The 15,721-nt window shown below is 46.6% G+C and overlaps 1 protein-coding gene across 1 annotated transcript; it reads left to right on the top strand.

Annotated features, from left to right (window-relative positions):
• The first annotated feature begins 347 nt into the window (after positions 1-347).
• LOC119238119 (60S ribosomal protein L38-like) lies at positions 348-765 on the top strand. Its single transcript, XM_037501842.2, has one exon. It carries the CDS (start codon positions 348-350, stop codon positions 708-710), a length of 363 nt encoding a protein of 120 aa, XP_037357739.1. The 3' UTR covers positions 711-765.
• Positions 766-15,721: the final 14,956 nt, after the last annotated feature.

The following is a 15,721-nucleotide window of genomic DNA, read 5'->3' on the forward strand; positions in this document are numbered from 1 at the left end:
GGTTAAGGTAGTCATTGGCCACATGTGGCCATTTAGTTTGAAGTGAATTTAAATGAAATACAATTTTAAATCCACCTGGGTAATAGCAGTAGTCACATTTCAGGTATTGGGTCACTTCCAGAGGGTGGTGGCTCCCCTGTTGGCCAGTATAAATATAGAGCATTTCCATCACTGCAGGAAGTTCTATGGTGCTGTTAGAACACCACGGGCATGTTGGGAAGCCATTGGACAACATTCAAACTATTGACTGAGGACCTTCCACAGGCCAAATTATTTTCTAGATAGTTGTGATATAGCAATGGGCAGAATTAACAAATTCTTCTCCTCATGGCACTTACCTGCTAGCGATGACTGATTTGAATACACTAAGAGATCGCCACTGGATGGACGTGGCCATGGCTGCTCTCTTAAAAGTAAACTCTACTTTTTTTCTCTTCCGGCCTCCTTGCTGCTCGCCGGTGCCTGTGCCGGCCGCGCCGTCCCCAAGCCCCGTAACCACGCCGCGCAAAATCGAGGAGATCAAGGACTTTCTGCTCACGGCGCGGCGCAAGGACGCCAAGTCCGTGAAGATCAAGAAAAACAAGGATAATGTGAAGTTTAAAGTCCGATGCAGCAGATACCTGTACACCCTGGTCATCACGGACAAAGAGAAGGCAGAGAAGCTGAAGCAGTCCCTGCCCCCAGGTTTGGCAGTAAAGGAGCTGAAGTGAGCCGGGCCTGCTGACTTGAACTGTATTAAACATTTAAAAATTCTTAAAAAAAAAAAAAAAAGTAAACTCTAACTTTATCCTGACAGCCCCCCAGCAGAGCTGAACACTTCATGACAGCCCCCAAAGCATGGCCACCCAGAAAACCCTGCGTGGAGAATTAATCTGAAGATTTTACAAAGATATCTGAAAGGACGCTAACGACAAGTTTTAATGCATAGCAGAGCACGTTTTGATATTTATTTTCTTCTTTAAGAACACAAACAATAAAGAGCAAATAGGAGTTTACCTGCTTGCTGTCCAAACACCCCATCTGCTACTTCTTCCTAAGCCTCTCTCTTCCTGGTGGCCAGCTCCCCCAATGTCGCTCCTTTATTACGCAGAGGAGTTATCTCTGCCCGACTCCTCAGAGCTTTTGTCTGTGGCTTTCATTTCTCTGGATCCCACCATGGCTTTACTGGCAGGAGACATGAAGTGCTCAGCGCAGCCCTGTTGACCCCAAAACGCTGATGGTGAGCCCAGGCCAGCTCACAACTCACAGGTGCCAGCACTGGACTCCCAACTTCAAGTCCAGGGACCTCACGTTGAAGAACTTGAAATTGACCATGGTAGAAGTATTTACCCCAAGGGTATTGGCATGCTGCAAGTCAGGGCCCTGTCCTGCCCCCAGAGAGCCTGCTGGTGAGTATTTCCGAGTACACCCTTGGGAGTAGAGATGGTGGGGAGGTGACATGGCACCCAAGGAATTTAGAAATTATCTGGAGGACTCTTACTTTACAGCCCCACATACTTTGTTTTCTACTGTGGGGTCTGACCTGAGACACCTACCTCACTTCTCTGAGGGGGACCCTCCTTGGCGAGATACAGGAGAAGCAGCCACTTGAGAAACTCAAAGATACCGAAGGAGGAAGTGAGGAAGTGGGTACAGGCAGTCAGTTAGGAATAGGGTGCCCCAAGGACCCAAGTCTGATTGGAGAACAATCATGGGCCAGGAAGGTGGCCCCCCAATCCAGTAAAGTAAACTCTAACTTTATCCAGAACACCAAAACAATAACACAATGCTAAAGCAACAGCCCTGGTTAGTTTTGGAAAGGCAGGCCAGGCAACAGGGACAAACTCAGGGGACCTCACTAGCCTGGGAGAACTCTGCAGGCCCAGTCAATTAGCAAGAGACACAACACAGACACACCCACCAACCAAATCCCCACTCCTTGCCCACAATACCCAGATAGACACCCACTTCTGGCCACCCAGTGGCCACCCACTCAGGACTTCTCTCTGCTCAGAGAGCTTTCCTATTCTTCTTCCTACCTATCAATACATCTCTCGTTTTCCTATATCTTTGGTCTCAACATTGAATTCTTCCCTCATCCAAGGTAAGAACTGAGAAAGAGGCCGCCTGGGATCCTCGGGCATGCTATGAAACCCCAATTCATCATCATTTCATCGCGTGAGACAGCGTGATCTGTGCCAGGAGAAAGTGAGACACACCAATATCCCCATACTCCTCAGCCCTAGAAATGAGAAGCACCTGACACTCATGCCTACAGGTGTGCTTCACGCCTGCTGGATTCATTTTCCTGTGAAAATTACATTGAAGACCAAAGACGTGTGGGAAAATGGACTTCTCTGTCATATCTCACAACCATCCTTAGTGGGTCAGCCATGACACCAGAACGCCCTGCAAGTATGAAACCCCAGGAACTGAGGAATAGTCACCTCTGCTCAGAGCCGGGGGGCAGGGGGTGTGAAGACAGGCAGGGGTAAGAAAGTCATTTTATTTATTTATTTATTTTGTTACATTTTTAAAAAAAATTTTTTATATTCCCCATACAATTGCAACCCCCTGATTTTGACCCCCCCCCAAGTGTGTCTCTGGTTCATAGTTGTTTGTTGATTTTGATTTTTTTCTTTCTTATGGTTATAGAATGAAAGTCATTTTAAAGCAGCTCTGGGTAGGGCAGTGTCCCCAGGCAAGCTTCCTTCAGCGCTGTCTTCTCTTTCCAGGGTGGGGGGCTGCTGGGGAGCCAGCTCCTCAGGACTGCAGGGGGGCCGAGTCCCATGAGAGACGCCCCCCACCCCTGTTGATTTCACATGTCTCTTTTCTATTTCTTCTGAAGTCTGACCTTGACGTTCATTGAAGCCTTTTTTCCTTTGGATCAAAGTTCCAGAAGTGGAGAGGAGAGAGACGACAGGCGAGGCACCCACCGTGATCTATCATCTGGTTTCAAGAAGGCTCCAGGCTCGGTCCACTCACAGCACCGGCTGTTAAGTTCTGCCCTAACACCACCCCCCACACACACCCCGGCCCTGAGGCTTCAGTAGAGAGGCCACAAAGTGGGGGCAGCTCCAGGAGAGTGGAAGCTGATACTGGCCAAGACGACGATGGAAGGAGGGAAAGACGCTCTGCAAGAGCAGAAGCACCCACGGGCACGGCTTCCCAGGCCCCATGGCCCCCAATGCCCTCTTCCCGCTCCCGTATTCCATTTGGATCCATCGTGAGCTTTTCTCTCCTAATTACAATCTATAAGGGCCAATTTTTCAATGAGTTGGCACTTAAATTGAGCTTGTACTTTTTCTACACTGCAGTTTGTTTTTAATAGCTTGATTAAGTAAGACAGCCAGCTCAGGTGAATCACCTTGCTGGGAAGGAGGTATTTAGGGCTACAGAGGGGAGGGAGGGCTCTTTTATCCCTTAAAGGTAAAGGTAGACATAGCCTAGCAACCTGAAATTTCGTGTTGGATAGACCAAGATTCAAAATACAGGGCTGGGACCCTAGATGCACCCTGTGCCTGGTTGGGGAGGAGGTGTCAGGATTACGCTTGCCTGAGGGATCCCCAACCTGTTCTGTGGGAACAGAAAAGCCTGGTCCAATAACCGGACACCACTGACAGGGGGAGGGTGACTTAAATGTCCTCATTCCCAGACTTGAGCCTGACAGTCACCCCTAGCCCTCCAGTCCTGCCTCTTCCATGGTCCCTCCCCACCTCACATTCCCACTTTGTCCCTTCCAGGAAGGCTTAGCTCCAAAGAGCATCATCATCGTCACCCCCCCTCTCCCCCCCACACACCTACATCCCCTCACCATTGTCATTCCCTCTCCATTGCACTCTTCACAAAACCCCATCCTCCTCCTGTTCTGCTCCTGCAGAAAAGTCTGGACCTGCGCTGGCAGTTCACCTGTTCAATCCTCCTCAGTTGTCAAGGAGGCTCTTAGGACCCACCCTCCTGAGTAACCACACATTTCCCAGCTTCCTCAAACCTTCCTCTTCCTTCTCCTCACTCTCAGCTGAGGGCCTTGTTTGCTTCCCTGAGGCAATAGGAGCACTTGGAGGAAAAGGTCTCTCACCCCACCCACACGTCTCTCCAGAGGGCAGGGTCCGGCCTGCCTCCTGTCACTGCAGGCTCTGCTGTCTGCACCTCATCTGAAACCGAATGCCCCACCCCCTACCTCCTTGGACGGTTTCTTTGGGAAGGATGTCTGGTGCACAGAAGAGGCTGGAGTTGTGACTGCGGTGGCTGTGGCTGTCCGACATTGCTTCTGACCAGTAGGATGTCTGCAGCAGTGTCAGAGACCTGGCCACCGGAGGGTCCCGAGAGGGTCGGACTAGGCGGTAGCAGCACGGGAGACAACAGCCCAGGGGCAGGAAGCCATCTTAGGCAGCCAGGCTGCTCTGACAACCTTTCTCAGGCCAGGGCCTTGAGGGAGGTTGATGTCCACATGGCCGAGAGGTGGTGCCCAGGTGTCTCTTCTTAGAAGGCCACTAATTCCAGTCCACCCTCGGGAACTAATCCCCTCCCGAGGCCCCGGCCCTGGCCCATCACCTGGGGTGAAGATTTCAGCAGCCAAGGCAGAGCTGGACTATCACATCATCACGGGCTCTTGCTAACTGCTGTGATATCACACACACAGTGCTGTGACCCCACTCTGAGACACCCCCACCCCTGATGTTATGAGCTCCCCTGTTTACAGTCTTCTTCCGCACCAGCCTTCCCACCCCACCGCAGCTCCACAGCCATGCAGAACGTTGTCTGCTGATTTCTCTCCAGTATTTCAGAATGGACTGGCAAGACCAGGCCTCAATAAATAGTTGTGGATGATGGAAGGAAGGGGTGAGAGCTGTGCTATTCTGCGCCCAGACACCCAGTTTTAATGGAAAGAGGAAAGTGAACTAATGAAAAGGAAAAAGAAATACCGAAAGAGCACTCTTTCAATAAAACTCTGACACAGGAAGCAGGGTTGCACACAGAAGTTTGGGGTGATGAGCACAGCTCGTCTCCAAAACAAGCCAGTGGAGGGCGGATTGGTACTAAGGGCTTGGGGACCATCCAGAGAGCTGGTGATGGAGTCGACACCAGTGCAGTGCCCGTGGCGACAGGCACCACAAGAGCACTCAGACTTTGCAGATGGCGGTGATGGTGCCTTGCGGGGGCAAAGCCGTGGCTCAGACACCCTTGGTGGCCGATGCTGTCACCGCCAGCTGGCAGATCACAATGGAGCCGATAGCTTCTGTGGATGATGGCAGCAGCACCCTAGATGGCAGCAGACACAACTCTAGAGGGTGCCAGAAACTCCAGCAGCTGAATTGTCCCAGCACCCAGGGTAACACTAGCTTTAAAATTCCCCAGTAGCAGAAACAACCAACCAGGACCCCAGAAAAGAAGACCCCATCAGTTGGCTTGTGGTCCCCGAGAGGGTGTGCTTGCCAGTTCTCAGAGACTCCCAAAGACCCAAGGCAATGATGGGAGGGTATCTGCAATAGAGCTGAAGACCCCATAACCGCAGAGGGAGCAAAAGCCAAAGAAACATTGTTTCTGTGAATAGGAGCCCAGTGTAGACTGTTCACACCCCGCCAGACACCGTCTGCTGTCCTTAGCCCCCATGTGTGTCTTCCCAGCAAAGCAGTGGAGGAAGCCAAGCCCCCAGAGTCCCTTAGGTTCTGCTGACAAGAAGCTCTCTCCAAGGTCAGAAAGTGGGGAGAAATGGAGCCCCTTCTCCACCTGTGTCACTGGTTAAGCAGCAGAGAACGCGGGCCCAAGTAGTGGCACTTTCTGCCTTTCTGGACTCGGGATAACTCTGCTCCTCCCTGCTGCCCATGCCCCCAGCCCTTCCAGGAATGCTGTGACCTAGTTCTGATGTCCATTCCTCTCCATTAAGGACCTAAAGCAGTTTCTGTCTTCTGACTGATAATTCTGACTGATAGGAATATGCATCTTCCATTTGTATAATGGCTTATGCTTTTTAAAAATCTTTTGAATTATCTTATTTAAATTCTGTAACAATTCTGTAAGGTTGACAAGATAGGCGTCATTGTGAGCATTTTGATGGGGGGGTTGAAAACACAGAGACTAGCAGTGGTCCTGTTTTCCTTCTGAACAGATGAGCCCTTTTGGCTGACTTCCTGAATCTTTCTATGCCTCGGTTTTCTCTCCTGTTCCATGAAGGAATTGGACTAAAATAATTAGCTTTCCTTTTTTTAAGATTTATTTTTATTTATTTATGCATACAAGAGCTGGGGTATAGGCCAGAGGTGTGGGGGGTGGTGGTGAGAGGATGCACCTGAGAAAGAGTGGGGAGCAGAACAGGCAGAACCCTGAAATGTACTGCTGAGGGGAGCAGTGGGTGAGACAGGAGAGGTCTGTTGCGCCTTGTGGATCAGCTCCCTGGCCAGAGATCGAATTAATGCTGCAGTGGCTGGTGATAGCTTGATAGCACGGAGACTTTAACCCCAGCACCACCAGGGAGGCCAAAAAATAATTAGCTTTCAAACAGTTTTTACTGCATAAGAAATATATTTGAGACCACCCCTCCCTCAGTACATGTATATAAAAAAGTAAAACTATAGATTCATGAAATAGGATCCCTGAGAAGCACAGTGTACTCATATTTTTTTGTTTATTCTATTTTTTTTTTAACCATCTGGGTAGTTGTTATGGACTGAATGTGTGTGTTTCCCCAAAACTCAAATACTGAAATCCTGAGCCCCAGCAAGATATTTGATGGTGTGGTGATATTGGGAGACAATTAGATCATGAGGATGATTATGAGTCATGAGTCAGATTATGCCCTTATAGAATGGGAACATAGGATGGAGGGGATCCAATGTACTACAGTGATGATTATTGGTGCTTCGCTGGTTGGTGTGTGATAACATGCATTTGAAGAGGTGTGAACCTGTACTCCTAAAACATACACTGTGCTGCAAAGCAATGTTGCCTCGATAAAAATATAAATTTTAGGATGATGTAATAAATACATATATTTAAAAAAGAAAAAATATAAATTATAAATAAAAGACCCCAGAGAGCTCGCTGGCTCTCTTTCCACCATAGGAGGTTACAACCACAAGACCATAAGTAGTCTGCAATCTATAAAAAGGATCTCACCAGATCCCAACTGGTCTAGCACCCTAATTCCAACTCCCAGCCTCCAAAACTGGAAGAAGTACATTTCTGTTGCTAATAAGCAACCCTGTCTGTGAAGTTCTGTTATAGCAGCGTGAAATGGTCTAAGACAGCGATCTGATGCATTGATTTTACAACCTGAGGACTTAATGAAATAACACAGTATCTTCAGACTCAGTTTCGTCTGTAAAATAACAATAATACCTCAGTTTTAGAGTTGTTGATGGACTTGAGTAAAGATTAATTCTAGCTCAGGTTTAGCCCAGAGTTGATGCTAGTTTTTATCCCAGGACCCAAATGGCAGAACTAGATCAGACCTAGTACTGTGATTCCATTAAAAATAAAGAACAGGGTGTAGAAACTACCCAGGGCAGGGGGAGGGGAAAACCAAAATTGTTTACAAGAATACCAGCTCCGCCAATTATTTCAAAATCTCTCCTTTAGTTGCCAGGAGGTCATTGTAGAAACATTCATGTGGTATTATACACACTTGTGGGTCTGAGGGGGAATGAGAAAGAATGCAATACCACCCAGCAGTGTGCCAGTACAAGTGAAAGTGAGAAAGCAGCTTCATTTTCTATGCCTATGCTCCACCCCACTGGGGTACTTTATAGTCAAAATGACTATACAAGCTCCTAGTGGCCAAATAGCTACCTCCCATCTTAAAGCAATGTTGTTTCAAAAGCTTTGCTCTCCAAGAGGTGATGAGCAAATTGGATTTTTATAAATCAGCTCTCATGCCCCCACTGGCTTAAATTATAACTTGCAGAGGTTTTGTTTTTAATTCTGGATTCGTTTTCAACCTCAACATTTAACTGAAAGAGTCCCTGCTTCCTCTACTCTGCCTGCATCAGTCAGAGCTCTTAGCTGAGAAGGCATTCCAGCAGTTTACACAGAAAGAGGAACTTGATAGAGTACGTGAGGTCACATACTCCTAGAGGGCTAGAGTCAGGCTGAGAGTCCATGAACATGTGAGCTCCACAGCAGGGAAGCTCCAGCAAAGGCTGGAGATGTTGGAGATGTTGACACAGTGATTCCCACTGTGACCCCCAGTTCTGGACGTCAGACCTCCCTCCTTGTTATGAGAAGGATGCCTTGTTGGCCCTGTCTGAAATTTGGGATCTGGGAAACAGTTGTTTCCTCATATTGCTCTCTTCCAAATTCTAGTGTCACATGGGTTTATCTAAATGGAGATGTCAATCAATTCCAAAGAGCACCTGCACCCCTATGTTTATAGCAGCACTATTTACAATAGCTAAGCTTTGGAAACAGCTCAAATGCCCAAAAATAGATGACTGGATCAAGAAGATGTGGTACATATATACCATGGAATATTACTCAGCATTCAAAAAAGATAAACACATGCAATTTGCAACAACATGGATGGCGCTGGAAGGGATCATGCTCAGCAAAATAAGCCAGAAAGAAAAAGAAAAATACCAGATGGTCTCACTCATAGCAGGAATCTAGAAAACTTCAATAAGGGACCAGGAAAATGAATAACTATAAGAAAGTGAAAATCAAAATCAACAAAAAACTATGAACCAGAGACACTCTTTGGGGGGTGGGGGGTGGGAGGGGAGGGATTGGGGTCAGAATGGGGGGGTTGCAATTGTATGGGGAATATAAAAATAAAATTTATTATTAAAAAAAATTAAAAAAAAATCACTACCAAAATAAATAAATAAATAAATAAAAAATAAATGGAGATGTCAAGATCACATGTCTGCAAACTAGCTGCAAGGGAGGATGGAAACGGAAGGCAGCGCCCATATCAGTCAGTGAGGGGAGGGACTTATATCTTGGGAAATAACCTCCCAAAACACTGGATGGTCATTAACCACAACCATTGTTTCCTACAAACCATGTTTACTCAACCCTTCTGTCTGTGTAAGCAAAGGTCTTCAAAGTAGAATTAACTAGCGATTAAATTTGCTCCTGTTATGACAGTAGATAAGTGTGAGGTGCTTTGTGGAAGTTTACATGATGGAAAAAGCAGTTTCATACACAGAGTTGATCTTTGAAGGGGCTCAAAATTTATATGGAAAAAAAGGCAACTGGAGGACTAAGTATGTAAAGTCACAGTGAAGCAGAACTTTGACATTCAGGAGGACACTATCTGGAGATCATTGGGGTCCCTACATGTGCAAAATGGATAATGTGTTCACTGGGAATCATGAGTTTCTTGTGCATAGTTTCATTACCATTGCATTTATATTTTCTATTTAAGCTGCTGCCCTTTTTTAAACAAACAAACAAAAAGAATTAGTTTCATTTTTCTAAGAATATAGGAAGCAATGCCTAGAGATCCATAATAGTGAGTTGAGATGAGAATGCTGGTGGCCAGCTATGCACACCCAGCAGTAGAGCAACTCCAGATCAAATAACTATGTTCAAAAAACATAGTTATTCATGATCATGGGAGAAATATCAGGGGAACTTCAAAACTTCAAGCTTTTCTCCATGGATTATCCACAGCCCTTATCAATTCTTTGACCTCATCCACGTTATTCTGCCCTTCCTTCACTATCCTCCAGTCACCCTGGCTGCCTCTCTCTGTTCCTCTGTTCTCTGTTCCTTGCCTCAAGGTCTTATTACTTGCTGATCCCTCTTCCAAGAATGATCTTTGTCTAGCTAGCTCCTTCTCTCATTCAGGACTTAGATCAAATGGTACCTTCTCCTAGAGAGGCATCTCTGAGCACCAAGGTAAATGCCATCCCCATCCACTCTACTCTCTGCTCTCTGCTTTGTTTCTTTAAGAGTACTTAACCATTATCTGTGATTGCCTCATTTATTTGTTTCCAATTAATTGTTGGTCTTCTGGAACCTAAGATCCATGAGCAGGAATCATGTTTGACCTGCTCTCTGCATCCAAGACAGTGTATGCATAATTAGGCACTCAAAAGTTATGGCTTTAATGAATGATTTAAATCTTAAAGGATAAACAAGCATTTGTAAAGAAGAAAATAGGGATAAACATTCTATCTTGAGAATAGAGTGTATGTATCAACACTGAGGAATTAAACAGCTTGACCCTTTGCAGAAGAAGCCAGATGTGGGCAGATAGAGGAACTGGTCAGGAAAGAGTGGAACTTATTCCTCCAGGGAGTGAGGAGCAATCGAAAGGTTCAAACCAACAACTAAAGGAAATATATTGAGATGGGTGCATGATGGGTAGATTGACCTGCAGAAATAAAAGAGGTGGTAACATCAACCTGAAGGCCTTGAATTGGATTGGCACTTTTAAAACATCTGATCATTATAAGGGTTTGCAGCACTGGGTAAGATGAATGGGGGCAGAGGGGCACGAACATCCCAAAAACTATGTCACTTTGGACTAAAACAAAGATGGAATAATTAACAATGAGGAGTAAGGGCCCAAGAGACATCCTCAAGAATAGTGGTATTTGGGCCTCCCTGGTGGTGCAGGCGGTTGAGCGCAGTGCTGTGAAGCTGTCCTCAGCCTCTGCAGTGCCGATTCAATCCCCGCCAGCCTCAGAGCAACCCACATGGTGAGCAGACCTCTCCTTTCTTGCCCGCTGCTCCCCTCAGCAGTGTATTTCATCAGTCTGCCTGTTCTGTTCCCCACTGTTTCTGATTGGTCCTCTCACCCTCCCATGCATCTGGCCTGTACCCTGGTTCTTATATAAAAATAAATAAATCTTTAAAAAAAAAAAGATTTAATGGAATTTGGTGACATATCGGCTGTTGGGTCAAAGAAAATGGTCAAATTCTAGGGAGAAGCCTCTTTTGGGTGGCAGATAGCCACTTCTGATTCTGTCCTCCCCTGGCAGAAAGAGAGCAAGAGAGCTCCCTCTTTTAATAGGGCACAAACCCCACCCATGAGGGTTCCATCTTCATGACCCAATCACCTCTCATAGACTCCCCACCTCCAATTACCACCACTTTGGGACTTGGGTCTCATTATATGAATTTGGAGCGACACAAACTTTCTGTCCATTGCAGTGGCCTGGACCATCCCTCTCCTCCCCTAGCTCCTGCCTGTCTCATTAGCCAGACTCGATTTCTGTTCTCTTACTTGAAGAATTTGAAGGAGTAGAAGGAAACAGATAAGCTTTCTTCCAAGTTTAAGTAGTAATTGCAAGTGCACTGTCAGTGGCTCCTAAGCAGACACCCTGTTTACAGAATGAATGTCAACAAAACAGCTGCGTCATAGGAAGATGTCAGCCCACTCTGCTCCAAAGCGCCCAGGAATCTTGTTGCTTAAACCAGAGCAATGATACCTAAACCACTGTGGAGAGTAGATACCAATGTATCCCCAGGAAATATCTGAGGTTTAACTCAAAACTCTTAGGAAGCCTCCCCGAGATAAAGACTGCGCTGTTATATAACAGAAGAGAGACAGAAGGAAAATGCTTTGTTTAAAAAAAAAGTGCTTAATTGGTGCAGCATGTGATGGGATATGTCCTCCATAATTTAATGAAGGATAGATGATCTGAATCAAATTATGAGGCCATTTGTAAAATCAAGTTACTAAGGAGCATGTTACCATGACTCGTGTTACCAGGAAGAGCCGCAGCATAAACAATTGTCTGCCTTATCCCTGAAGGTTCCACTTGTCAGGAAACAAAGCTCTGGAGATCCTACCAGGTTATAAAATCTAGGGGAAAAGGAGAAACTTGGTGAACAGAAAGAAAAAGCAGGTGGAGGTGGAGGAGAGCCGTAATCGTTGGTCCCAGAATGACCCCTTCTCATCACCTCTGCAGTGGTGTCTCAATTGCCTCCTTATTTCCATCTTAGCCCTTGTGGGCCATTCTCATCACAGCAGGCAGAGGAATCCTTTTAGAACCTAAGTCAGGTCATGTATCTAAACAAAACCCTCCAGGGAGAGTCTCCCTGGTGGCGCAAGGGGTTAAGACACAACCTGTGAGGCTATCCGCAGCCTCTGCAACAGGAGTTCGATCCCCAGCTAGGGAGCTACCCACATGACACAGCAGACCCCTCCTGACTTGCCTCCAGAGATTCCTCACCTCACTCAGAAAAAAGCAAAGTCCGTGCAATGGCTCATAGGCCCTAATGAGTGGTCAGTATCTGCCTCACCCCCCACCTAAATACATGCACACACATTCACAACAATAGACACACACATACCCCCATAGACGCATACTCACACACACTGCAGACACACATCGACATTCACACACTCACCACCAAGAGTGGTGTTTAATAAAACCAAGAGGGTTTTATTATACGCAGTTGGAGGGACACAGACATTCTGTCCTTGCAGTGGCCTTGACCCTCCTTGTCCTTCTCTGGCTCCTGCCTGTCTCATTAGCCAGATACCCCCCACACACAACCATACACACAGTCACGCACAGCCACGCACACACACCTCTCTGACCTCACTTTGTGTTACTCTCCTCCCTAAACTCCAACCTCGCTGCACGGCTCACTGTTCCTGGAACAGCCCCAGCCCTGCTTCTGCCTTAGGGCTTGGCTTGAGATGTCCCCTCATCTGAAAGCTCTTCCCTGCGTACCCCAGCAAGTATGCTCCCTCAACTTCCCTTAGGTCTGCGTGGAAAGGGTACCGGCTCCAGAAGGCTTATGTGCACCTCTCCCTGGGGGTGTGAAATTATTTTACAGAGCTAGGGAAGACACAAGAGTTTGCCTGGAGGGAATCAGGTCTAATCAGGAGGCAGGATCTTAAGGTGATGATGGTCTTGGTCCCAAACACCACTTTGCAGAATGGGGGAGATGCAGAGACGTATTGGGTGGGGGTGAACTCAGGAGACAGTAAGGCTAAAGTAAGGATTTCAGAAAAACGAGCAGGGGCGGGGTCCAGGTATCGCATTCACACCCCTTTTTTTCTCAAGCTTGGTCTTGACCGTATCTGCCATGGTGCTAGTGGGTGTGTAATGTAGATGCCACTTAGTCCTTGTCTTACTCCTGTCTCAGCCCATTTGCCTGACTTTCTCATTTTGTCTACAAATAGATAAACAGAACAAGGTTCAACAGCATAAGGACAAGGAACTTATGATTATTGGGTTGGTGACAGTTGGACCCCCCAAAATAAATAGTTATGGAAACAGTCAGCAAACCAATAAAATTTGAGGAAAATGACAACTTCTGCTTGCCCTGCCTGCCCTGGCCCTCCCCGTTCATGTTTCATTTTTCCCTAGTATATACTGTCTTCTTTATTGGTATATTTATTTATTTTTTAAAGATTTATTTATTTAGGTAAGTCCTGGGGTACAGGCCAGAGGTGTGGGAGGTGAGAGGATTTACCAGAGACAGAGTGGGGAGCAGAACAGGGAGATTGGCTGAAATACTCTGCAGAGAGGAGCAGCAGGCAAGACAGGAGAGGTCTGCTGTGCCATGTGGGTAGTTCCCTGGCCAGCCAGGGATCGAACCAGTGCTGCAGAAGCTGCAAACAGCTTCACAGAGCTGCACTCAACCTGCTGCGCCACCAGGGAGGCCCCTTTTGGTATATTAATTGATTATTAGCTGTCACCCCTGCCAGAATATACCCTATAATTACAAGGACTTTTGTATTACTTTCCCACTATTATATCACCAGAGCCCAGAACAGTGCTTAGCATTAAGTAGATGCTCAATACATATGTGAAAAAAATGAGTGAACATCTCAGGGGAGAAATACAGCCATGTAGAAAACAGAGAAAGTCTTCTGACTCTCCAAAATTCTAAGTCTCCGGGCACTAGGAAGGACAGGGTATGGACAAAGTGCTCAGGGGAAACTTGAAAGAGAGAAGGATTCCTCCCAGTAGGCAGACTAGGAAAATATTTGAGAGGGTTGCAGAAAAGTGATGAAAGCAGAGTTTGGTGAGTTCTGGAAAGTGAAATCTACACCTTGCTCAGGGACAGAGCCCCAGGGAAGCCTCAAGACTACTGAAGGGGTTGCCGGCACTATCTGCACACAGAGGACCCCAAACAGCATCTCAGAGGTACAAGTATCAAGAGGGAGAAGAGCAGTAGAGGGGCATAGGGCCAAAGATGGCTGTGTGGACAAAATAGGGAGGTCTCAGTGGCAACCTTTGTACCCAGACACCTCCTCTCTATACCTGGCAGTGTGTGGTCAACCCCCCACCCCACAACCTTCACACAACCTTCAGAAAGTGGAGTGCTCCCTAGAAACAGCATCGATTGTCCCACTCTCCCCTTGGGATAAAGGTGGAGATCATAACAAAATTGAATTATGCAAAAATAAAATTATATTTTCTGCATGCCAAAGTTCTCACCTGTCTCATTTTATATTATGTCAAAACAATCACTAATATTTAAAGAAAAGGAATGAATTTTAAAGACATTTTTGTCATGTGCCAGGCAAAGTCCAACTTTGTCCCCAGAAGTCTGGAACAGAGATTCTGTGTCCTCTGCTGACCTGTGTGCACTTCAGTCTCGTAACTAGAGAAGCTTCAGGCTGCTGCACAAGGCTGAGTAATTGCCATGGCAACCAAAGGCTCATCACCTCAGCGTTATTCCAAACTGCTTTATCAAGAGTGAGTTGCACACAATTTCAGCAGATGGAAAATGGGAAATTCCTATTCTCTCTTTCTCTTCCTTTCTCGTGTTTTGATGTTAGAATCCTACACATGGTCTATCCCTTCTCCCAAATTTATTCTGGATGTCTTTTTATTTCTTCCTCTGATTTGCCATCTGACCCTGGATTTTTGTGCTTGATGAGGCAAGGGGCTGGATTAGATTTAGCACAAGGCAGTTCCTTTGGGGTCACTCCTCCCCCCGTGTTGCCTGATGCCAAGGCTGGCAAAATGACAGTGTGTCCCTGCAGAAGCCACTCTGGGCCAAGGAAGACTGTGACCCTGTCACTCAGTTGTCTGGAGGGAACCATGGCTGAGACAAGAATGTTGTCATGTCAGGCTGTTTCTGGCCTTGGAGTTGTGTTAATGAATAAATGATGACTTACTGGCCACCATGAACTCATCTTCATGGTTTTTTTCCCTCTCTGGTCAATCATTTAAAGCAGAAGACAATAAACATGAAGTCATGTGGGATACGGTTCAGGGATGGGTTCTTTGGTTGCTATGGTGACTACTCAGTTATGAGTCAAGGTCCCTTCTAAAAACAGTTCTCCCACCTTAGGGAGCCTAAGAATCAACTCCAGAGCATGTCTAGCATGTCTATTCCTGGATCCCTTCCCCAGGATCTGATTCAACAGGGATGGGATAGGGCCTAGGACTTTGTGTTTTTAACAAATATCTTTGACGGATGTCCCTTCCTCCGGGTCCATGTGCTCACTGCAGACAAAAAATACAGGTCTCACTTCTCCACTAATTGTACCCTGCATACAGTAGCTCTATTCCTCCCAGGAGGCTTTTCTCACTCTCATGTGGACAGCAATGTAAAACGGCCCCTGGCTGGTGGGCTTCTTCTTCGAGTCAGCGCTCTTTATCAAAATACCAAAAAAAGAAGGTGAGGGGAAGGTTCGTTTTTCTCCAGCTCTGCAGGCACCCGCATGCATCTGCATGCACCCCAGGCTTTTCCAATTTTCAAAAGGGAATTTCAGTCGCTCTTTTATTAGAATACCTTCCTATTGTTACAGGAACCCAGCTGCCTCTGTGGCGGGAGCAGGCAGCACCCGTGGTGTTCTTTCACCCTGCTGCTCCACCAC

Source organism: Talpa occidentalis, unplaced genomic scaffold (genome assembly GCF_014898055.3).
Source record: "Talpa occidentalis isolate TD23 unplaced genomic scaffold, MPIMG_talOcc4v2.1 talOcc4.11, whole genome shotgun sequence".
NCBI classification, from domain to species: Eukaryota; Metazoa; Chordata; class Mammalia; order Eulipotyphla; family Talpidae; genus Talpa; species Talpa occidentalis.